The sequence below is a fragment of the Chinchilla lanigera genome, unplaced genomic scaffold (assembly GCF_000276665.1).
Source record: "Chinchilla lanigera isolate Chin_1 unplaced genomic scaffold, ChiLan1.0 scaffold00002, whole genome shotgun sequence".
In the NCBI taxonomy this organism is placed as follows: Eukaryota; Metazoa; Chordata; class Mammalia; order Rodentia; family Chinchillidae; genus Chinchilla; species Chinchilla lanigera.
In genome coordinates this window covers 1,667,099-1,691,232 of record NW_004955403.1, presented here as the reverse complement: position 1 = coordinate 1,691,232, position 24,134 = coordinate 1,667,099, and the positions used below count along the sequence as shown (strand labels likewise).

Genomic DNA, 24,134 nt, shown 5'->3' with positions numbered 1-24,134 from the left:
AGAGCTGTCCACTGGACATACGCAATGGCATGTGAGGGAAGCCACTGTTTTTGAGGTGAGACACCCTTAGCCTTGTGGTGGTGGATCTCGCTCTGTTTGATCTTGTCCTCACTTTTGGGGCTCAGGGTGAGGTTCTTCACCCTCACATGGGCCTCCTGACACTGATCAGCCTCCTAGGTCCTGACTGAAGGGTTTGCACCCCAGCTGTCCTGTGAGCGCCTTCTGCACAGGGCCTTTATGTGGCATTCTGCACAACCAATCCATCAACTACAGGAGCAGGACTCAGATCACCTGGAAATAGCAACACCTGGGTCACTTCTGATTAAAAAGAATTCTCTAACTCATGAGTGGGAACCAACTTCCCAGGGATGCTCAAGGGAAAAAATTCCTTATGAAGTTTAGTGAACATGAAATCTCGAAATTCCCATTTTTACCCAGGACACACGTGTACTGTGCCCCTGTGGTCCTCACGCTGTGAATTCCTTTTATAAGGGACGTAAATCATTTCCAGTGAGTTCAGATCTGATTATTGACGGAAGAAGTCCGCTGACACTCGTAGGAGCATGCAGATTTCCCCAGAGTAATGAAGACCATCTCCGAGCTCCTCTGCCCTTTTTCTGACTCTGACTGCACTCCATGACACTACCCTGAGCATGGACAGGCCCACCCCGGGGTTCGCCTTCATGACCTGAGCCATGCCTGTCACCTGGCCATTTATTCATCTATTTCCAGAGGTGGGCAGGCAGGAGGAATTCCCAAGCATCTGCTAAGGAATGAAGCAACTATTTAGTTTTAAGTTAGCACCGAATTTGTAGACAAATTTACATCTCTAATTCCACATCCTAAACTTCTCATGCATACTCAAACTATAAAACAGAAGCTCCATGAAAGCAGGTTTTGTTTTTCAGTTGTTTATCTCTGAAAGTCAAAGAGTGAATGCACGTGCCAGGCACTGCAGACTACTGGTCCAGTGCTCAGGTACACACTTTATCTTCTTATCAGGACTCCTGTGGGCCTCCTCCAAGACAGCAGTCCTGCGGGGTTCGGACTGCTTTTAATGGAGGTCATCTCGGCTAACTTAACTCCATCTCTGCAGAATTCATCGTGGAAACCAAACATGCACAACAGCCTCATTCTCAAACGTGTGCGAGCTTCGTGGGCTCAGCAAACACCCAACCCACATGCCTGCCTTTGGGGCTGATGTGAAAAGGTGCAAAGCAAAGGCTACCTGACTGCCGCCGAGAAGTGGGGCAGTCCGAGGCCCGCGGTGAAGGACCCGACCTGCAGGTGGCCCAAGGGCTGCGGAGCTCAGCTCCTGCACCCCAGCCTGTGCCCCTGAGAAAGTCACTCCCTGTTCTTTGTGTTTCCTCTTCGGTAAAATGGGAAAATTACTATAACTTACTCAGTTCCATGAGGAACCCAAAGAATAAACAGCAAGAGAAAAAGATGGGTCACAGGAAACGGGGAGACTGATCTCTCGCCCAAAGGAGGGAGACCAAGAGACTGGGCGGAGGGTCGAAAGAATCGTCATGTGCCGTGCTCACGCACCGACTCACACACCCACTGACAGAAATAACAGTATCTGCAAACTCCCTTCAAAAGGCCACGCGAGAATTAAGTGAGTTAACACATACCAAACTCTCAGAACCGTCGCCCTGCAGTAATTGCTCATTTCTTACCTGGCAGGATTAAAGCTCCAAGAAATCCCTCAGTCATTCATTACTGGGGCTCGTTAATGATGACTGGTCCTTCCTCATCTTTCACAGGGAAAACAACAGAAATCCATGTGGATAATATGTAAGCTTCCACATTTTCAATAAACTAGGGACGGAGTGGACTGCTTATCCAAATGTGGGAATAAGCAGAAATAACTTCCCGCTTACCCTGGGAAGAATTCAGGCAGGAAGGAGAATTTCGTAATTACTTCTTTCTTTCTGATTAGAAGGAGAAAACCCCACACAGTCCCATGGCCCACCCTGCTGACACTTTAGCATGTTCCCCCGTCTCTCTCTTCTGCACAGGTACAGAATTTTACATCATTGCAGTATTTAGCAGTCTGCTTGATTCACGTAACACTTACAAAATTCATTTTCCTGGGCCACTTTTAAAAAATATCATGGAAAATGAGTGCACAGAGGTAATTATTGAACATAAATAAGAAATGATGATTAACATACCTCTTTCTGAAGCTACAGTTTTGACACCAAAAATACCCTGTTGGCAGGGACCGGGGCTTATTTACTGCCCAGTGTGTTTGTTTTTAAATAAAATTCTCCGGTCAAAAATAAATTCTATAATTTATCCTGAAATTTACAGAAAGCAGAGGATGAAAGGTCCACTTACAACAAGAGGAACCCACAGGTGGGCATCCGGCCACCCTCAGTGCCCGCTGACTCAGGGGCCGAACCCCTGACAGGGAGGGTATCAGAAAGGCCTACAGGTGGAAAGGAGAGAGGAGAGGACAGGAGAGGAGAGGACAAGAGGGGAAAGGAGAGGGAAGGAGAGGGGAAGAGAGGGGAAGGGAGGGAGGGGCGGGGCAGAGAGGAGAACAGTAATTTCCAGCGAGGCAGGGGGACTAAGGAGCAGCAGCCAGGGCTAACACTCCTCTCCCAAGATCCCGGCACATCTGAGGCAAGGATCACCTGTGGTCCATCATCCTAGAAGAGACACTGGCCACACCCGGACCCTCAGTCCACCCACTCCAGGAAGAGCAGACGGCCGGCAGCCTAGAGCTTTGGCACAAGAAAAGCAGCGTGTCTACGATGGCCTGACAATCACACAAGGAGAAGGCTGTGTTTCCGGAAGTAAGCACACAGCCCCCTAGAGACAGGAAGTAAGGACACGGGTTCCCTAGAGACAGGAAGTGAGGACACGGGTTCCCTAGAGACAGGAAGTGAGGACATGGGTTCTCTAGAGACAGTTCCACGGTTTATGACAATCTATCCCTCAGGATCTGCCCAGAAGGATCTCTATCATCCTCTGGCAACAAGTATGCTTTCTTAATGAAATCCCTGGTCCCGGGGAGGGAGCACCCTTGTGGAAGGAGAAGCCAGGTGTCCTGCTCACAGAGCAGGGGCACTGTCTCGCCACTGAGGCTCGAGTGCCGTTCCAAAATGGTGCGCTGCTGTACAGTTGTTCTTCCACAGGGAATCTAATGTTCTCTTCCAACTCAGTTACTGAAAACCTTTTTTGCTCATGTCAAAATAAAGAATCATGTTTGAAGAATTTAGTGTTTAGAACAAGCTTGATGCTGGGCATGGTGGCACATGTCTGTGATCCCAGCACTTGGGAGGCTGAAGCAGGAGGATTGTTGTGAGTTCAAGGCCAGCTGGAACTGCACAGTGAGACCCTGTCTCGAAAAATAAAAAGGCTCCAGCAACCCACTGTCCTGGCAGTGTGGGCCTTCCTAACTCTCCAACTCTGCAGCCTCTCCATAGCGCAGGGATTTTCTGCAGCATCCCGGGAGCTCCCCACCTACAACGGCCACAGAAATGCTGAAGGGCAAAAGCAAAGCACAGCAGAGAGAACCGCGCCGTGGACCCTGGAAACCTGCATCCTCAGAACCCCACCCTCTGCCTTCTCCTGCTGCCCAGGACCTCGCCCCACGTGATAGCAAAGATCCAAACGTTCACTTCAGAACAGACCACTCTAAGTTTCCCCACTTGGCCAAAATGCAGATCAGCAGTTAAAGCAAAGCACACACAGGTGACACCCTCTCCCGCAAGGTGACAAGCGGCCCTGGAGGTGACCTCTGCACTCCTCTACATGACGTACACCTGTGACCCAGCGCGGCGCAGCGTGTGGATTCCACCGGAAAGGGTGTAATATTCAGTGCTTTCAACCCAATTTTTCAAAAAATTTTGAGGAGGCAAACAAGCCTTGGCCTTGTTTCCCAACAACCCCCGGGGAAAGGCGCAGGGCGAGTGTGTCTCTGCTGTGTGGCAGCAGCGTGGCTCCCTGGTGACGCGTCCCGAGGGCCCCTCTCCTCCGCAGGTGCCAAGACGCAAATCTTGGCCACTTAGCACTCCGAGTTCCACAGCGAGCCCGGCACGCCAGAGCCGCGCTAACAGAGATGGATGGCCTGTCAGAGGGGAAGCTGGCGCGCGGGCGGAGCACAGCACAGCCAGCCCTGTTTGCAGGACAAGCTCCTAAAGTGGCGTGATGAGGCCCTGGGGAAGACAGGCTCCTTTGTTCCACTCAGGTGCACGGTGTGGGACGGAAGCAAGCAGGCCAGGACGCAGTGCACCTGTGCCCCTGCACGAATCCCGAGTCGCTTGCACGGAAGGACAGACAAAGAAGTGGCCTCCACCGTGCGGCCCCGAAAGCCTGGCCCCGTGGAAGGGCCTGGAGGGCACCGATTCGGGCACTGTGGGCTCGAGACCCGCAGGGACAACAGCCCTGGGCAGTGCCTGTGAGCGCCACCTGCTTGGTAGAACGAAGGTACAAGTGAACCACATGCTTTAGGAAGCAAATATCTGCTTACAGAGTCAGAGGCAGGTCCTTGGTAACAAGATTTGTACCTCTGTATAAACACTGCTACTCTCTAACGCCCTTATAAGAATAAATGAGGATCTGATTGACAGTTCTCAAAACAGCAAAAATCCTTGGCTTTTACACAAACATTAAGTAAAGATAATAACATATATAGGGAATTCATATACATAAGGAGACCGAGAAGTTACACATTTCTTTCCTTTAGTTATAACCACATTCATGAACCACACAATTCAATCATTCTAGCTGAAAAACAAGAATAATTCCATTGGGTCAAAAAAAAAATGTCACCATTATTGCAGGTTTGGGAGTGTTTTTGTTGTCATTTGTTTTGTCACCTCTTTGGCATAAAGAGCTATGCTTCAGAATAAAGCAACAGACACACAATGGGCTTCCCCGTGCTACAGAGCACACACTACAGGAAGGGTGCGATTTTAATAGTTAATTAAACAGATAAAGGAGGTGATGACAAAGACAGTGTTCTCCAAATGAATGGACAAAACTACAGAACAGTTTTCAGACACAGAAAATGCGTGATGCACCCATTTCCTTCTGTTTAACTGAGAGCTCGTCGGAAACTGGAGGCTGCAGTCCCACAGCAGTAAGGGAAACAGAGGCTCGTACACACCGCTTATTAAGACAAAGTCTGGATAGGTCAGGAGCCAAAATCTCAGCACCAGCCCCAAGACCAATCTGTGGACTCAGAAGAAGCATCCAGCTGAGGAATGCAAATGCTGAGGATCCTTCTCTGAAAGGAAATGGGAGTGGCTCTAGGAGTGAAGGACAGACGGTCCCCAAAGGACAAGGACACAAGACCACAGGACCCCTGCCACCCCTGTCGGGAGAGGCTGAGGCAGGCCCCCAAGCTGTGTGCGCACCGCAGCGGTCCGGGAGAGGGCTGCCTACCTTGGGCCTGGGCCGCAGAGCTGTGGGAGTAGCCCAGGGCCAGGAGCGCCGTCTCCACCAGCTGGCTGAAGAGCACATCCTTGCGCACCAGGACGAACTCAGCGTGCTCCTCTCTGTTGTCATACTCGAGAGAGCCGTCCAGCTGCTCCACCACGCAGAAGACAGGCACCATCAAACCTGGGGAGAGGACAGCAGAGCACAGTTTACCTACCACGCAGCTCCAAGCCTGAGGGACGAGACGGTGCTAAACGTTGCTCAGCTGGGACCCAGAGGCTTAGACTACCCCGGCCGCTTGTCAGGGGCCCGAGGGCAAGCGGGGGTCCCCCTCGTATTACTATCCCACTGCAGAACTGCCCCGGCAGCAGGAGAAGCCTTGACATTCCAGTCCTTAAAAACTGAGGCCCACCGGTGAGCTCAGTCCCAGCACACAGGGAGGCAAGGTCAGGGTGACCTCGGGAGCCTGGCCTGCACACCTGCTTTTATCAGGAACTGCGCATCAGCGGTGGCACCTGGTGATGACACCTGTTCTGACCGGGGAGTGTATTCCCAAGCCTCCCCCTAAGGCTCCTCGTGGGGCTCGTGGCACATCCGATTCCAGGGCCTGAGAGAGTACACGCGTGTGTGTAAGAGCGCGAGAACTGAGAAGGAACTCCTTCTGCGAGGTTCTTAGCTTTTTACTTGTGGTGAACAGGTCACCCATGGGCCTGAAAAGCTCCCGATCATCAAAGCCTTGGCTAGTGGTTAGCTCTCCTCAAACATACATCAGATACAGAACCTCATCCCCTTAAAGTTACTTTATATGTGAACACCAGTTACCACCAGAAAAAGTATCTTTCCTTGTGTTTGCGGAGAAAAGAAGTAAACTACCCTAAAGAATAAAGCAAATTAGTTTAGTTGAAAATCTGTTGAAATCTGTTGTCACTGAAATATTTCTCTGCTTTGTATCAAAGTGTGAAAAGCTAAAAAATGTTTAATTCGCCAAACATTTTTAAACTGTTTTTTTATTTAAAAGACGAAAAAAAAAAAAGTCATACAGGCATTGAAATTTACACTCAGCCAAGGCAGAAGATCCAAGTTTTATCAGCACAGGAGTCATAAACTCGGACTCTGCCCCGCACGACGCACGTACGTCAGGGTGTCCCGGAAGGAGGTCGCCGGGGCCCCTCGCCTGTGAGAAGCGCAGGGAGGTGGAGACCGGAGGTCGAGGAAGGGGCTTGCCCAGGACAGCCTGGAAGCCCTCCCCGCCTGACCGTCCCCAGAAGTCCTGACTCACTCCCTTCTGACGGGCGCAGGCGGGAGCAGGCTCCCTGCAAAGGACTGGCTCCCAGATTGAGCTTTCTGCTCTGAGATAATACAATGGTGCAACTGGTTCCCGTGCGCTAATTATTATTATTAAAGATAATGAGTATTGGGTGCAATTATTAAATGCCGCCATTATTAACAGTAATAATACTCATTAAGCACTGTTATCATTAAAGAGCGCAGTAATTATTATTAAGACTGCACAGAGGCTGGCAAATCCCGCAACCATGCTGGGCATGGGCGCTGAGCGACCCAGCAGTGCCGGCGCTAAGAGCAACAACACGGCTCTGTGGTCTGTAGCACACACGCTGCCCGTGGTGTAGACGGACAGGAAACACCAGGGTGGGCAGACCAAGCGTTCGGACAGCAGAGGCTTTCACCTGGCCACAGGTCGCTGCAGAAAACAGCTTGAATGGGGGCCGTCGCTGTAGACATGTTTGTCTATTCACACTGAGTTTGTAAGACAGTGAATGATCCGATCTGCACCAAGTTCTCTCTGCAGCTGTTCCTGTCTGGGTTCGATCACTCGGACAGCCCTGAGCGGCTGCTGTGTGCTGCAGGCCCCGCCCTGCGCGGGGAGCACTGTGCTGCCTCGGGCGCCGGGCCAGGGACGTGGGCTGACTTCCACTCCCCAGAACGCAGCAGGTCCCCGCAGGGCCAGGCAGCCAGCGGGGTCAGGAGTGACTGACCACGAGCGCCTGCGTGTGTACACAAGGTCACAGCCACACACCCAAGTGTGTGCACACCGAGTGTCACGCATCTGGGCACCAGATAAGATCCCCCTGAATCCAGTCTCCTCAGAGCTGTTATGTGACGATTGCTTGGGACTATAAATCTTTTGTAATTCTACAGTCCAGTGAGAAACTTCAGATCATGTCAAAAAGGCAGACAACATTAACAGCTCAAGCAGGAGATCACAGAAACGCAGGGTAAACGTGCCAGGATCTTGTGACTGTCAGTAAGAGAAGCATTTCTTAAGTGCTGCTGTCGGTGACTGAAGGACCCAGCGTGAGCTGACCAGGCAGCAGCAGACGCCTCGCCCTCTCCAGCAAGCACCATCCGGGTGGGCAGGATGAACATTCACCTGCAGCGGATGACGGCTGGATTTGTTCCGAAGCAAATATACGGAACCCGCTAAGCTAGCACAAAAACACTGTATTTAACCCTGAGAAAACATTGCCTTCTTTTTAGAATTTGATCTAAACAATTGTTTTTACAATAAAATGTAGTCTTTCTGGAAGAAGAGGAAAGCCCATAAAAAACAGACGGGCTACCTCGCGCCAAGGAGAGAAACGAAGAGGGTGAGCGGTAGGACAGAGGCTGAGGGTGGGCAGCAGCAGCTCGAAGGTTTTAGCCTTCAAAACGGCAAGTACCTGGGAGAGGCAGGTCCTCACTCTGCCATCGCCCGCGATCCCCCAGAGACAGGGAGAGGAGGAAGGCAGCAGAGGGGGGACGGAGGATGCTCCGAGGCACTCAGAAGGCAGGGTCAGAGGGAAGGGTCACAAAGTGAGTTCCGCGGAACCACGGCAGTCCAAACCAGGACACATTCGCTCACAGCCGGCTCCAGAGACGGCGGAAGCGGAGTGCGCCCCACCGCACGCGCATGCAGTGTTATTTCTCTTTTATGGTAGCACAGACCCATTTCCAGAGGACTCAGTGAGAACTTTGGACCTTCTGATCGAGCCCTGCTAAGCCTTTTACAATGGCAGCAGGGAGCTCAATCCGCAGGACAGGCGCCCGGGCCCAGCTGTGCTCTCCACGTCAAGCACCATCCTGGCAATCAAGACATTTGGAAAATTCTGTCATAGAAAAGGCAAAGCAAGCCTGGAACCCTCCATCCAAACACCGGAGCTATGAGGCTGAACTTGCCATTTCCAAGACATTATTTCTGAAAACGTGTGTAGAGTTATAGAAAGTTAAACCATTTTAGCCAGGCGTGGTGGTGCATATCTGTAATCCTAGCTAGTCGGGAGGCTGAGGCAGGAGGGCTGCAAGTTTAAACACAGCTGAGCAGCTTAGTATGGCCCTTTCTTAAAATAAAATTAAAAAATGTTTAAGATTGCCATTATTACTGCCTCTCCACAGCACACCAGCCGCAAGAGCAGAGACGCGAGGGCGAATGGTCAGAGGGACAAGCAGCACCCCGCCAGGAGGCTGTGACCTTGGCCATCACCCCGTGCCGGCGGGTGTGCCTCTGTCATTCATCGCAGCTCCTGCGACCACGCAAACGACCAGGTCTCCGTGCTGGACCCTTGTGAGGATCAAACTGCATGACATGTTTACCGCGTCTGGCACAGGCCCCCCACGGAGCCCGCAGTGCCGCTCTTGACATCGGTATCAGGGCCACGTTCTGGGAAAGGAGCCAGTCTTGTGTCAGGGTCTGAGAGCCATGCTCAAGATCCTCCCTGAGAAACACCTCCTCTGGAGAAAGACGATGCCGGCCTCACCCCTGCTCGGAGTAACCGAACAGCGCTGTGCAAACAGCTCGCAGGCCATGCCGCCCGCCCCGAGCAGGCCAGGTGCCCGAGTGCGAAGACAGGGACGCCAGGCCGCACCGCCCGCCCAACACGGCACCGACCCACGGGGCCACGGCACTGACCACGGCTCCTCACGCCGAAACGTGCTGCCAGTGCAAAGCACACTCAGTTTTCCAAAAAGCAAAAGAAACAAGTAGATGGTGACAATTTTAAAAATTAACTGCATGTGGAAATAATATCGTGGACACATTCAATGAAATACACCGTCAAAACCAAGCCCGCCTGTGCTGTGAGTCCTGCGACGCGGAGCTCCCCGGGAACGCAGCACTGCACTTGCGGCTTTGTCACACCCCACCCCCGACAGGGCCCGACGACACACAGGCACCGCGAGGCCACCTCGCCCACCGCAGACTCAGCGCCAACCTGGCCGGCACAGGGCGAGCCGCGCCCGACGCCCTTTCGCGCTCCTCTGCTTCGGGGCTGGGAGCGGGAAGGTCACTCTGCTCCAACTCGCGCGCCCAGGGTGGCTGCGGGCGTCAGCAGGCTTGGGGCTATGCTCCTTCTTCCCGTGCCCGGCCCTGCCTGGCCTGCAAACAGCTTTACTCCCCCCCGCCCTTGTCAGGAGCGCTGGGGCCTGGGGAGAGGCCACCATCCAGGCGGCCTGCTGTGCAGGATGCGGGGCCCCGACGACGAGGGCGGAGACCGTCGCCCAGCAGCACGCGGGCTCAGGACGGGGTCCCCACCTCTGGGGGACACCGGGGCTCCACAGCCTCCCAACACCTGCAGGCGCCCACGCTGCCTTTGTTTGCTCCTGCGCTTGCCCAGGCCAAGGCCCCATGGATCTAACAGACCTGAGACCCAGTCCAAGGAGGAAGATGTCCCCAGGAAACACCGCAGCGAGGGGCAGAGCTCAGGTTGTCCTGCTTGAGTCCCATGCTGCCCTTGGACAAAAGCCAGACCCTGGCCCTCTGCCCAGGCCTCGTCCTCCTCCGTGAGCAGCCTGGCCACGCCAGCGAACCCAAGTGCCCGCCAGGCCGGGGACAAATGCGGAGGAGCCTGTCCGGCCGGGCCTCCTCCATGGAAGGAGTCACATGACAGGAGCTGGTGGCCGCTGCCCTTCCTTCTGTCCAGGCCTGCAGCTTGGTGCCCAGCACAGAGAAGGCCCGAGGCTGACGGAGCCAGCAGGTCTCTCTCCGCACTACAGGACAGGGCTTCGCTTGGCCCTCCACAGTCACCACGCCGCGGAGCAGCTGAGGCCTGCGACAGTCTGCCCCGCAGCCACAGGCATGGGGTGTGCAGGGCCCGGGAGGGGCACGGGACCCTTCGCACAGCAGGCCCGCAGTGGCCAAGAGCCTCCCGCGCTCGCCCTCACGCTCCGGGTGAGGGACAGGACACCACACCAGCAGCAGCGCGCCGTCTCACCCTCACCCAGGACGACCAGCGACGTTCACATGCCAAGACCTGCAACCTGACACAGACACGGAGGACAGGGCCTCTCTGCTGGGCGGCTGTCTGTCCTCACTCCCCGCGCCTCCGGCCACCCCACCCCAGCGGCCACGCTGGACGCAGCGGCACTGCCCCACCCTCTCCTCCTCAGTCTGCTGTGCACAACCGGGGATCCTCACACCACACCCAAAGTCGCTGGCAAACCTGGGGACAGCCAGGCGGCCAGAACCCCCCGCCACACCGCCTCAGGGCCACGTCCTCTGTGGGCCCTCCCTCGTCATGGCGTGCCTTTGTCTCTGTTGTACAAGAAACGCGTTTCATCCCGAATCAACCCTTCCCACCAGCTCCGGGAGAGAGAACACAGCGACGGGGCACAGAAGCAGCACCCAAAGGTGCACAGGGCCCCGGGGTCCTGCAGGGCCAGCTACGCTGCCTCGTGGATCTGCTTGTCCTCGGCTCTCTCCCCCATGAGGCTTGGCGAGGGGTGACCCAGCCTGGACCTCGGGCCGGGCCAGCAGGCCCCTCGTGGGAAGGCAGAGTGCAGACTCGAACACGCAGCCCCAGGTTCACCTGTGGACCCCTGAGTGACGACGCCCTGCCCTCTGCCCTGGCAGCAGGCTGGGGAAGGATCCCTCCAGCAAGGCCAGCGTTGTCCAGGCCTGCAGCCTAGCTTAGCCCCAGAGACAAAGACAGCACTGGACCAAACAAGCCCTCAGCCTGGGCACTCAAGGTAGCATGGGAGCTGGGCTGGGCTCCACACCCACGCCAGCCAGGCCTGGGTCCCCACGAGAGACCGCAGTCCAACCCGAGCCACATCCTCCTCCGCCGCAGGACCACTGTGACACAGCAGGGCTCGTGGACACTGGGGAGCCACGCAGTGGCCAGCTACCAAACACAGCCTGGCCACCCCGGGCAGTCCACCCCGGGCCAAACTCCCTGCCATCAGGCATGGCAGGAAACAGCAGGCCTCCAGATCAGCCCTCAACCTCAAGCCCAAGTCAGCGTTGCTCCAGTATCAAAACAGTGATTCCTAGAGCAGGAACAGTGATTCATGCCTGCAATCTGAGCACTCTGGGAGGCTGAGGCAGGAGGATGACAAGTTCAAGCCTACCCTGGGTCACTAAGCAACTTAGTGAGAACCTGTCGAAAGAAAAAGAAAGAAAGAAAGAAAGAAAGAAAGAAAGAGAGAGGGAGAGGAGAGGGACAAAATGCTAACTGCAGCTAGATAATGATCAGTACCAGACTCAGGAGCTCGAACTGACCAACAGCCCTGTGGCCTCCTACAGGGGCCATCAGCACTGGTCAGCGAGGAGCACTGTCGAGGAAAGGAGCTGGCAGACAGGGCAGCGATGGGGCAGGAGCTCCTTGCTGGGGCGGAGGCTGCTGGGCCATGGGGCTGCATCCGCGGAAGACACTGGCACTCACATCCTGCCCTGAGGGACCGAGGCCTCTTTGTGAAGTCAGTGACTGGAGGTAACATGCTTCCTGATCCTGGCTGGGAAAATTAGTTAAAAAGTAAAAAGCAACAGGCAGGAGCCTGGGTACTGGAACCGCACAAACAGGAGGCCCACAGCGGAAGGAGCACACCACACACACTGCACAGCGCAAGGTTCCCCGCGGGGGCCAACGTGGCCGTGGCCGTGACCTGCAATGCACGAACAGGAAAGCGACTCTGCCCCAGCACGGGAAGGCTGGGGTCTCTGCTCTGCCGTGTAAAACTGTGTCCTGGAGACTTCTGAGAGGGTCACGTATAAAATTACATGTTCACGGCAAGTTCTCGGCCCTCATCTCATTCTCATTATCCCCTCTGGAAAAGTGATTCGCAGTCAGTCCGGGGGGCCGCGAGAGGAATGCTGAAGATGGCCCTAGACAGCCTCCCCCGGCAGCATCAGCGCAGGTCCCGGCTCTGCTGCTGTCTCCGCACCTAACTCAGGGGGCTGCCCAGAACCCTCGCCCAAGCGCCAGCCTGGTGTGAGGAGAGCGCGGCTGGCTCCGGTCTCCGCCAGGAGTTAATAAAGGAATCCAGGGCACGGCTCTCAATAAGACGCAACGACCCCGGCTTCCAGGGGCTCCCTCAGAGCACGCGGGCATTTCCTTCGGGGAGTTTACCTCACAAAAATTATTAAAAATTGAGATCAAACACTGGCCAGAGCCTCAAAGGAAATCATCCTAGAGTGGAAAAAATTTTATCAAATTAAAAAAAAAAGGAAAAGGAAAGTTTTTAGAGTAAAAAATAAAAGGCTTTGTCCCTGATGACGACGGCTGTATTTAGGGCTGGAACGGGCACACACTTAGGGATACTTCGCAGAAGTGCAGAAGCGTCACGGTGCAACGAATGCAAGGAGACTGCACACACCGCCAAGCTCCGACGGACAGGCAACCATTCCTGTGTCCACCAATGCCCATCGGGGGATGGCTGCCATGCCCCGGAGGGAGGGGCACGCAGGGAAGAAGAGGGGACAGAGGCGGGTGGACACCTGCACGCAAAGCACCCTGCGCGCTCTGCAGTGGCCAGGGGATGCCGGCTTTAGGTCTGCAGGACTCAGACGGAGTTAATAAAACCCAGCCTAGAGACAGAGAACCTGACGGGATATTTACTTCCCAGACAAAATATGTATGTACCTGTGTAATTACAGCCAGTACTTTAATCGGGAAAACAGAACAGAGCAGACTAGCATATCATTCATTTTTTCACTTTATGGTTCTAAAACATTCTAAATTGTGTACTTTACATGATTTCAAAAATAAAATATAAATTTAATATTTACAAGACTGGGGAGACCACGTAAATCACTGCATAGAAACCCACTTTCAATTCTATTTTGTCCTTACTACATTAGCCAAAATCTATCACCTAGCCAAAGGAGGAATATTATTTGGCTTTTTTTTTTTTTTTTTTACTGCTTTTAAGAAGTCTTATCAAGGCCTAAAGTGATCTGCTTCCTGAACAAAGTGAGTAATCTTTGCCCTAAATAAAAGAAAAAATTTACCTTCCTCAGAACAAAAGAAAAACCCCTGGACAACTACGAAAATATTCTAAATTGAGGGTGATTCCAGGTATGAACACCTCCAGCTCAAAGAGGTTTCTCTTCCCCTAAACTCCCTGGGTTTATAAACTCTTTAAGTAAAAAACAATCTGTAAGCCTCAAAATGAGACGTATCAGCGTTGCCTTCCCTAAAGGACACAATTTCAACACAGCTCTAATCTTGCGAGCTGAACATAAAATAGCAAAACCACAGTCCAGCTCTCTCTTAGGCCCTGGTTAGGACGAGCAGGAATCGCTCGCTGGAGGGCGTGGGGTGGGTCTCGGTCACCCCAGCTTGGCCCTGAGGCAGGGGCGGCTCTTCACCTTAGCACCCTCACGGCCAGACCTGGACGAGGACACACAGGGACCACACACCACCGCTCCCGAAGGAAGCTCATTCTTTATCTCGCTGACAGAATTAAGAGCAGAGCAAGCCTGGTTTATTATCCGACAAACGCATCGCAGAAGCCCTCGCGGTGGAAGGAACCGTCCCCCCAGCCCACTTCCACGCCATGCATCAACCTTCGGCGTAATTGTGTTTGACAGAATATAAGCTCTTGGCAGTTAACTTGTTTACAATAAATGCTTAGTTTGGGTACACGGGCTGTATTTCAGTCTTACAAAATATCAAACACCAACCTACAACAGCCCCATTATGGGGCCGAGAATTATTTTGCTATAAATCTTTTTATTGGGGGGTCGAGGGAATTACCTTGCAGCTTGCCTTCCACTAACCACTTGGAGCAGTGTGAAAAGAGGGGCATTTATGCCCGGCCCTGGATCCCACCCTCCGCCACCCAGGTGTCTGGTGGTGACGCTGCGGCACACACAGGGTGGCCCCAGGCCTGCCATGGTGGCTCGACACACACAGGGACAAAACAGCTCCTCAGGGACTCCTGGCATTTCCCACGGCTCCTCTGTGTCCCGGGGGAGGCTGTGGCCCTGTGGACACCGCCACGTGGCCAGCTCCGCTGGGGGTTTACAAGGTAGCTGCAGAAATGTGCTCTTGGCTCAAAGCTGCCAGAAGAACACGCCTGTAAAGAGCCGCAGTTCTGCTGAATTTACTCAGACTCCTACGAGAAGGGAAAAACTCAGGACCACCTTACTTACCCTTGTGAAGTGGCTTTCCCTGGAACTCAGAGGTGGGATAACTTCCCAGGGAGAACAATCTGCTCTTCTCACGCAGCCCCAGCAACAAAGGAGTTTTGGTCCTCTAACGGACGGTGGCCAAACCAGGAGGGGTCTGAGGCTCTTTGTGACCGGCAGTGAGCCACTCAGAGCCCGGCGCCTGCTCCTCTCTGACAGGACACACACCTGTTCCCACGCGTGGCCATTGACCTCCCCCGCTGGCTTTAGCTTCCCAATGACCACACCACCCGACTCCTGCACTCACTTAACGCTGACACCACATTCATAGAAAAGATCGTCTGAAGAATTTTAGTGTAGGCAGATTTCCCAAAAAACTAATCCTGGAAAATGCAGTCACTTTATAATGAGATTCCCATTTATTTCCTTCTACTCTACAGCTGCAGGTGGTATAAAGAATTCCTTTTGTCTCTCAGCTTCTGATACTAAGGGCCCTCAAAAATGATTTTATAAAAACATTACCACATGACTTTCTCATATCCCAGAGCAAGGCAGAAGAAAAATATTTTCCTTACATTATCAGCATCATGGATATTTCTTGTTAATATCAAAAGTGCTACTTTGCCATATGAACTAATGGAAAATTGTTAAATTCATCTAAGATAATCACTCCTTTCTTAAAATTAAAGATGCCCTTTAAAACCTTGACTATTTAACTGCTGTTTTTTTTTAGGGCAGGTGGGACGTAAGAAGGAGGTTTATAAAAAAAAAAAAAAAAAAAAAAACACTTTTTTAATTGTAAAACAAAAATTCCCTCTAAGGCAAAATGACATTATGCCAAGTTCCACTCAGAATTACTGTTTAGGTTTAAACTGTAAAGTCCAGAAAAAGCAGAACCACTAATAGACCCTTAAGGCTCATGGCATTCACCAGCATTAGGTTATGTAAATGGTAAGACTGGAAACCCTTTGCTGACGAAAGTATTTTAATGAAGCCGCTATTAACTGGGCTCCCTGGACTGAGCAACAATTTTAAAAAGCTTTCTTGGACTATTTGGTACAAATTCCACCACAGAGGGGATGGCTACGTGGTTGGGACAATTCTGGTGTGGGAGGTCCCTCACACTGCCTGTCTCTCCTTGGACTTCACCGTCCTCGAGAGCTTTGCAAGTCACAGGCTTGAGAAACTTGAAGCAACTGATCAAAGAAATAGCCCCTCACTGGGTCCAGCCTCGGGCCCACTGCCAATCCCACCGGCACCCGCTTGCTTGCTAGCTCCCCACTTCTGTGCAAGGGTAGCAAGTGGGGCCAGGCAGGAGCACCCAAACTCTGGGCTGCTGCTGCCCACTCACTGGGCAGGGCCAGGAACCCGGAAAGAAAAGACTGGTGACCGAGATCAGAGCTGGACCCTCTGCCGCTATCTGGAGGGACAGCTGGTGTGCTGTCCCCCAGGTGGACATTGGTGTTGAGCTCACAAGGAGCTTCTGTTCACATGGTCAGGTACGACAGCAGACCAGGGCCACACCTAGCCCTTTGCTTCCAGGGAGCTGGAGGGCCACGCGCAGGTGGGATGCCGGGACTCGGTGTCCCTGGTCAACCGGCAATCTTAACGTCTCTGGCAGGCTCTTCCCGCAGGCTCCCGCCAGCATCCCAGGGAAGCACAGCGCCAAGCGGGTACCCAGGGAAGATTTTAGCAAACAAGCCCGCAAGTCAGGAAGGGCACTCGGCCGCTCTGCCTCTCCTCCAGGATGAGAAATGTGTACGTGGTGTGACAGGTCCACCTCATTTTTCTTAATGATGTTTTTATTATTCTTTCACTCAATTAAAGTAGAAATGGATATTGCATTTTCTGACTGTATAATTGTTATTGTAATCTGTTTTCGATCACTGCTTGGGAAATGGGTCCAAAACAACATAAACTCTCCACTGCCTCAGAAGGCGAGCCGTTTTCTTTTACTAGGACACTTAAAGAGACATTTATCATGCTGCTGTGTCACCATCTCTGGATTATGACAACAGGAAGTTCTTGCTCTTTTAACCAAAAAATAATAATAATAGCTCAATAACAGCACAATTTGAGGAGTTCCATTATAAATGTCCTTTTCTAATCAGCTATTAGATACATCAATTTTGCCTTTCCTTACATGTACTGAAACCAGCACTATTACAAATGCCAGACTTTAATACTGGGTATAAGCCGAGAGCCTATAAATATTCTTATTTTCACTCTACGCCTTTTGTCATTTCCTAGGAGTTTTGGGCATGATATTGAACCAAATATTCTCTCTTTGAGAAGAAAATACTTTCATGTGTCAAAAGAAATCAATCATATAGGTTATAAAAGCACCAAATCATGTGCTTTCCTCAAGTCAAAGACGTCTTTTAAAGAAAGAAAAGGTAAAACAGTGGCAAACACGATGGAGTCCAAGCTGTTGGTGCGAACGCACGGTGCTGAGGACGCACTCATTCCAACTGGAGCCTCTCTGCGTGTACCTTTTGGTATCTTACGAGTCTCCCCGGGAACAAAGACCGCGCTGCACGTCTCAGTCCCTGCGGCCGAGTGGCACCAAGCCGTCACTCCAGTGTGAAGCGCATCGTGTTTATAAATAGCAGCGTGCAGGGTTCCCCCTTTTCTTGATCTTTGTTGGGTGCTGCGTTGCAGCTTAATAACCAACTGCTGGACAGGACTGCCTTCCAGGAGCGAGAGGCTGCTTCAGGGCCGAGCTAGATCTGCCTCCCCACCAGCGAGCAGTAAAAGCATCAAGAAGGACTGAACTGAAATCGACCTCCCCTGGGGATTCTGCTGCCCTAACGTGCCATAACCACAGATCACAAACACGCCTGCTACAGACAACTTTACTTCAAGGTTCAAATTCTTCAAATTTCTACTAATGCTTTTTTTCCCACATTTTGGGCCTTTGTCAAATTAGGAACTATGACACCCACCAGTCTTTCTTTTTAAAGGTATAGACATTGATTAAAAGGGGGGAAAGTCCATGTTATACACCTAATTGCCATAATTACATATCTCAGATACATCTGCACATATTATGCCCTCTTGCATATTTTTTAAAATCTAGATTTAAGTAAAACTTTGCAAATAGGAAGCAAAAGACACAGGTTGTACAAGATTACGAACGCCTCTTGCTGCCACTTAATTATACTGACTTTACCACAATTTCTAAATCACTCGCTATTAAACAGCAAAACAATTCTGTTAATTGAAAAGAGAAGTATAGAGAGTCCCACGATACTGAAACCTCCAACATGGAACGTTCTTATAAAACACTAAAGCACGCCACGCTTGTGGGCTTGAAGGGGTAAAAGAAGAAAGTAAATGTCTGGCTGATTGATAACAATGAGAAAAGCAAAGTGACTCAAAAAATGGAAAATACCACACTACAGAGGCTGCATCTGCGCTGTTCATCTTAATCGGTGGGTCCTCAACCAGCATTTTGTAGCCCAGACCTCCACGCCCCTCAAAATGCCCACCCCAGCTTTCTTAAGGATCAGATGATGCCTCCTTTGTGTACAAAGATCCATGCTCAACACACAGACATTTTAAAACCTCTCCCGTATTTTAAAATGAAAGGAACTCGCAGTCTCCTTGCTGGTACGGGAGCGGAGGCTGAAGAGCAGGGGTGGCTGGAGAGACCCACACCACCCTGTGCAGCGAGGGGACCCACCTAGTCCCCAGCGCCACGAAGAAAGGAGGGACACTAAAAGGCAAACTCGCTCCCTCATTTCTGAGCTAAGCATAAAGGTCTCCTACTTGAAACCATTTTCAGTTATCCCCCCCAAAAAAATAATGAGTTAAGATGCATGGGTTAGATCCAGCACTCCACTGCTGTTCCTACTCTCGGGGAGCAGGGGAAAGGCAGACTCACTGCCAAGGCTTCTGAAGAGAGAGTTCGGGCTGCTAATTTTCCGTTCACAAAATCTAAATTCTCCTTATGCATCTCACACACCCGTGGAATAATATGAAACAGTATTATATCACTGCAAATTGAGACATTTTTATCAAAATAAAGAGTGATGATGCCAGCATTTCATTTGTCATTTCCCACTTGTCACTTTTCACTGACAAACTGTTACACATACAACTTTTGTCAAATGCTCCGTCTTCAAATATGTTCCAAATGCCACGGTACCCCAGTGTTCACGCAAGGAAGACAGTAAAAATCACCACGCCGCTCTGCACCAGGTACACACGTTTTTTAAAGCCTACTTACTAAATATAAAAGGTGTTCTACTGATTTACATGCTATGCAGGGTGAAGTCGGGCTTCCAGAAATAATAGCTTTTTCACTAATATAAGATTATTAGTTGTAAGAAACTTTTTTAATGATGAGAAATTATGTCAGTTTCTCAATAGAAACAAAAACTCTAAAAAGTAACCAAAGAAAATAATATAATTTGGAATTCACCTAGGCCTGCTAACCTAACATAATCTCTTTAAAATACACACATATAAACTGTTTCTATGCTGAATTCTTTAAAAAAAAGAAAAGAGAAAAAAAAAAAAAAAAAGAGCTTTAAATCAACAAAGTGGAACTACCAAGCTTCACTCCTTACGCTCTTGCCAGCTATACAGAAGAATTCCAGTCTTGCCTTGTCCCTAAAATGACTCATAGTCATATTCTTAAATATCTAATAAATGATGATTAGACCGTTTTCGCTCACTACAGAGAGAGGTACACCAACAGGAAGGAATGAGCTAACAGTGAGATGTACAGACTAAGTCTGCTGCTTACAACCCCAGGAAACGGGTGGTATTACTTTTTTTTTCTTTTTTTTTTTTTGCAGGGGTTAAAAAAACAGACGCCCGAAGGGACATTTACGTAGTTCCAACACACCACACAAACACACACAAAGCACACAACACACACACACACACACACACACTTCACTGCAGATGATCCTGAATATATAATGGTCAGTGGGTTTCTGCTGATGGAACGTAAGTCATCCAAAATTACTTGAAACACCAAATTATGCTCAGGACTTCGAGGGGTGGATACCCTATGTTCTGTTTAATGTGTATGTTCCATTGCATATATTTTTTGACCAAGTATATCTTTATTTTAATAACAGGCCAAGAACTAAAAACACTTTACAGAAGGGCTATTTTTCTACCTCAGCAAAACTACAGAGGGCATGCTAGATTGTTGGATGACCCCAAAGCCTGCGTTCACTTCATTTTGCAAATCTTAAAACCTTAAAAAGAATAGTGTAAGAAATACAATCTTTTCTCTTTTGAAGAAATACTGTGAGTCCTTCCTGTAAACATTTTTGAAAATGGGATTGTCTCATCTTTCCCAGGCTGACACTCATATGTCTACATTTCTAAGTAGTTTATGTTTTTAATATAAATATCTATACTCTCTTACACCCTTTCAAAAAGTAAAATCTTTCTACAACTGCTAATACAGTGTCCACACCTGACCCAAACCACACTTCTTTCATTCTAAAAGGAAATGTTCCACATGTAGACGATTACACTGCTGTTGTAGACAGCGTTCAGCTCTCAATGAGGCCCTGCACAGCGATCTCGATCACATTTGCTTCCCTGGTGGAACACATCAGTGCGCACGGCACGGTGCCTCCCCCCTTGGAACAAGCAGTCAAGTTCCTGGGAGGGCTGCCTGGTAGCAAGGGCGGCTCTACTGGGGGTGAACCAGCTAGCAGATCACTTCAATCCGCAGTGCTTCAAAGAAGTAAGCTGTCATGTTCACAACAAAATATTTTTCAAAAGTTTAAAAAGAACTTATCTCTATAAGGTATTCCCAATATTCTCTATAAATATGTCCTTTAAAATCTAGACTATTTCATGCCCCCCAGATCATAAAAATTCATAGGAAAAATGAAAAATATAAAAATGATTTCTGACGTTTAATGCCTCCTATCAGCAAATACGCCATCTGGTATATCCCAGCGCTGTTCATTCAGTTTAAATAAAGCTGTCTGGAAGCTCTTCTTTAAGCCAAACATTAAAAAGTGGAACGCTTGTGCCACCGTGAAAGCAGCACAGTCCTTATCACCACTAAAACACAGCTGGCTGGCACCGTCCCGCAGCCCAGGCAGAAGACGGGTCTGCCTGCTCTGGAAAGACCAGCACCCCTTTGGCTTCAGGCTGCTTCAAGCTTGCAGGCTTCCCTGCAGCACGCTTAGGGTCTGGACCAATGCTGGCAAGAGGGGTCATCTGATTCTTATTTTCATCATCCTTAATAATCTCCTCTGTTTCTAGAAGTTCAAATGGATCTGTAAGTTCTAAGCAACCATTTCACAAATATAAATGTCCCCACCATTAATCATCCTTTTTCGAAATCCTTATGGAGTGAATTACTAGCTGAGAGGGGACGCCAATTCGAGTAAGTGAATGTTACCCAGCAGGGATATAAAGCTGTCAACACCACCGTGCTCTTGCTTGCTCTAAGCTCTCTGCAGCCTTCATATGTTTTTTAAAGAGATATTAGCCTTTTTGTTCCCGAGGACCTTCTCTAAAAACTGACTGTCATACACCTCTGAGTTCTTATACTGAACACGTACATGCTTTAAGACACACTGCTTAAATACAAGCAAGACCATCCTAGAACGTGTTGGAAAGACCAAGCAAAATCAATTTATTTTCTGATAGTCGTCTAACACTACATTTTAAACAATGCACTAACTACTACGTTTCCCACTAAAAGTCAGGCTTGGAAAGTGTGGTAGATTGGCCACCACCTCTCCTAGTTAAATCCAGACCCTAAAATCATGCTCCTACTTTCGTATGAATATTGAGCTCTCATCCAAAATCATAACAAACTTTCTTTCCCTAAAAAAGTAAAATAGCAACAGACTTTACTATTGCAACCAATGCATTCAAAACCACTGAACTGTCTCACTGCTTATCAAAAGCATCAGCTAAATTACCATTTTATTGAGCAACCAATTAACTCAATGTTTCCCCTATTTTGGGTTAGGGAGAGTGTTTAAAAAGAGGGAACACTAAAGATTAACAAATACGTGTTCCCAAATTTTGACCTCTACTTTTCAAACGTAGTTTATTATAGCCATCTTTATGACACTGACAGACTACAATATACCTGAAAACGATAATAAATGATGCAGAGTTATAGTTTTTGCAGTTACATATGCTTATTATATTGCTTTACAAAGAAAACTTAAACAAAAGGATATGGTGGTAGAAATATGAACTATTTTGTATTTATCCTAGGTTCAAAAAAGTCTTTCAATTAGTACCTCTAACTAGAAATATATTTTAAACATTTTTTAAATTGAGAATGTGCATTTTTAAAAGGCCTGGTCCTACTCTAGTCTATATACATGATTAGAAGTTACAAAGAAATAAAATTATTAACATCTTAATGTACATTTGGAAACCATATAAACTTAAACCCACAAAATAATTATTAACATTCAATAAGAAAGCTTTGTACTATCGAAATTTTAGATTCTAAGTTAACATATATTGAAATTCTCTAAATCAATCTCTTTTCAAACAACCTATGCCATACAGTATAAAAGCTTTCTCTTTTGCAAAAAATCTTTGAAAATTACCCCATATAAACTACTTTAACCACCGTACTACTAAATATTATAAGTGTACACTAAGACAAAATAATGTCATCTTTATTTTCAGTTTGGAAAACATACAATAAGACTTTCAATATTACTAAATGAAGTTAAACCTCAGAGAAGGTAACTAAAGCAGCTTACTGAAACAAACTTATGCTTCATGAAGACAAAAACAGTGGTTTGTATCAAATTTAAGATAACTGATCAAATAAGAATGATAGTTTCAGAAAATCTGAAATGCAACCACCATTTTACACTAATAGTACCCGGGTCAATGGAACCAGGCACTTTCTTTTATAGTTCAATATGATGGGGTGGGGGGGCCAATCCTCTTTTAGAGCAGCACAATTATTAACAGTTACATCCTAAAACGTTTAGAGACTTATTCCTATGCACTGAATTCTAGGTTTTCAGAAAGAGACTGAAATTTCAAGTCCAAGTCTTTTCTTACACACAAAGCCACTTTCAGAACACACTGCCTCCCAAGGACTCCTAAAAACCCTTCCAGCGAGCATCAGCAGCACTACACCTCCTCCACCTGCCCCCCCTGACCCCCCGGGGTCCACACCCAAGGTCTTCCTTCCAGTTCACATCCTGATTACACCGAAAAGCCCCAGGTTACAGCCCGGTCTCAGGAGGACACAATAGCACACCTCACTCTTGGAAGATGGTCTCAGAACTGTCAGCATTTCTTTTCCTTCATCAAAAGTACATTCTCACGTCTCCAGAAGGGAATACAGATACGCCACACTCTATAGCCCAACAATTTTTTAAAACTAATGCTTCCCTAGGGACATGATTAATATAAAGAATTAAGGCGAACCATCTTGAATGTATACCACAAAGAACAGAAATAGCAAAATAAGCAAAAGCCAAAAAGTGTCATTTTATAAAATGTCTGTTTTTAACTCTTTAAAAGAGAGCAGACATTTTAAGTATTTACTTCAAAATCTGGTAACAGACATCTGGTACATGGGCTGATGGCTTATCACTAAGTTTGCCAGGGTTTCATATCATTTTAGCCCAGCCAATGTAAGAATTACATTAAATAAACTACTGTGAAAATGTTAGGGGAAACAACCGTAGAATTAAAAATTTTGAAGGAGCGATTTATCCCTAAAACCAACACACACACACACACAACTGCATATCATGCAGAACTGTGCATTTTATGCAAGCAGTTGACATGAAAACCCCAAAATATTTTAATGCTCACGTTTCTCTTTCATCTATATTTTACAAAGTAACTTTTCCTAGCCACTTAGTAGTGAAAACAAAAACAAAAGCGTACCTTCAATACTGAATTCTTGGGAGGAGAGTGAGCAGTTAGCTAATCAGGCTACCTGGCAATTTCCTCCTGCTGTATAATTCGGAACCAAGTTACCAGCACCTGAGTCTAAACTTTGCAGACAGCAAGGGCAATGCAGCTCCCACTCGCCTGCGGGATTCACGAGTCCCCCTCGCCCTCCACTAACTAGGACCCGCTCCCAGCAGCCACTCCTTTACCTCCAGCGCTGTCCTAACACAAAGTAACACCCGCACGCGGTCCTGCGCAGGCCTGCACGCACCGATCACCCCAAGGAAGCCAGCGCACCCCAACTTCATCTCTGCACCCGGCACCGAGGCGAGGCTAAAGTTACAGCGCTGCAGAGCTCTCGAGGAAAATCTAGAAACAGTTAGCTGGCTGTGACATAAACCTGCCAACACCTCAGCACACAGTGGCAAAGTGCCCAAAAAATGCCACCCTCTGGGTAAACCACTTTCTGGTTCTGACTGGAGACGAAGCCACCCGCGGCGGAGGCGGCCCGGGCGCTGTC

The 24,134-nt window shown here is 49.2% G+C and overlaps 1 protein-coding gene across 1 annotated transcript in view; it reads right to left on the bottom strand.

Moving 5' to 3' along the window:
- Satb2 (SATB homeobox 2) overlaps positions 1-24,134 on the bottom strand; it is a 147,413-nt gene that overhangs the window by 119,856 nt on the left and 3,423 nt on the right. Inside the window, exon 2 of the mRNA XM_013511972.1 lies at positions 5,401-5,577. Within this exon, the coding sequence (XP_013367426.1) occupies positions 5,401-5,577 (177 nt within the window). The remainder of the gene's footprint in view (positions 1-5,400; positions 5,578-24,134) is intronic.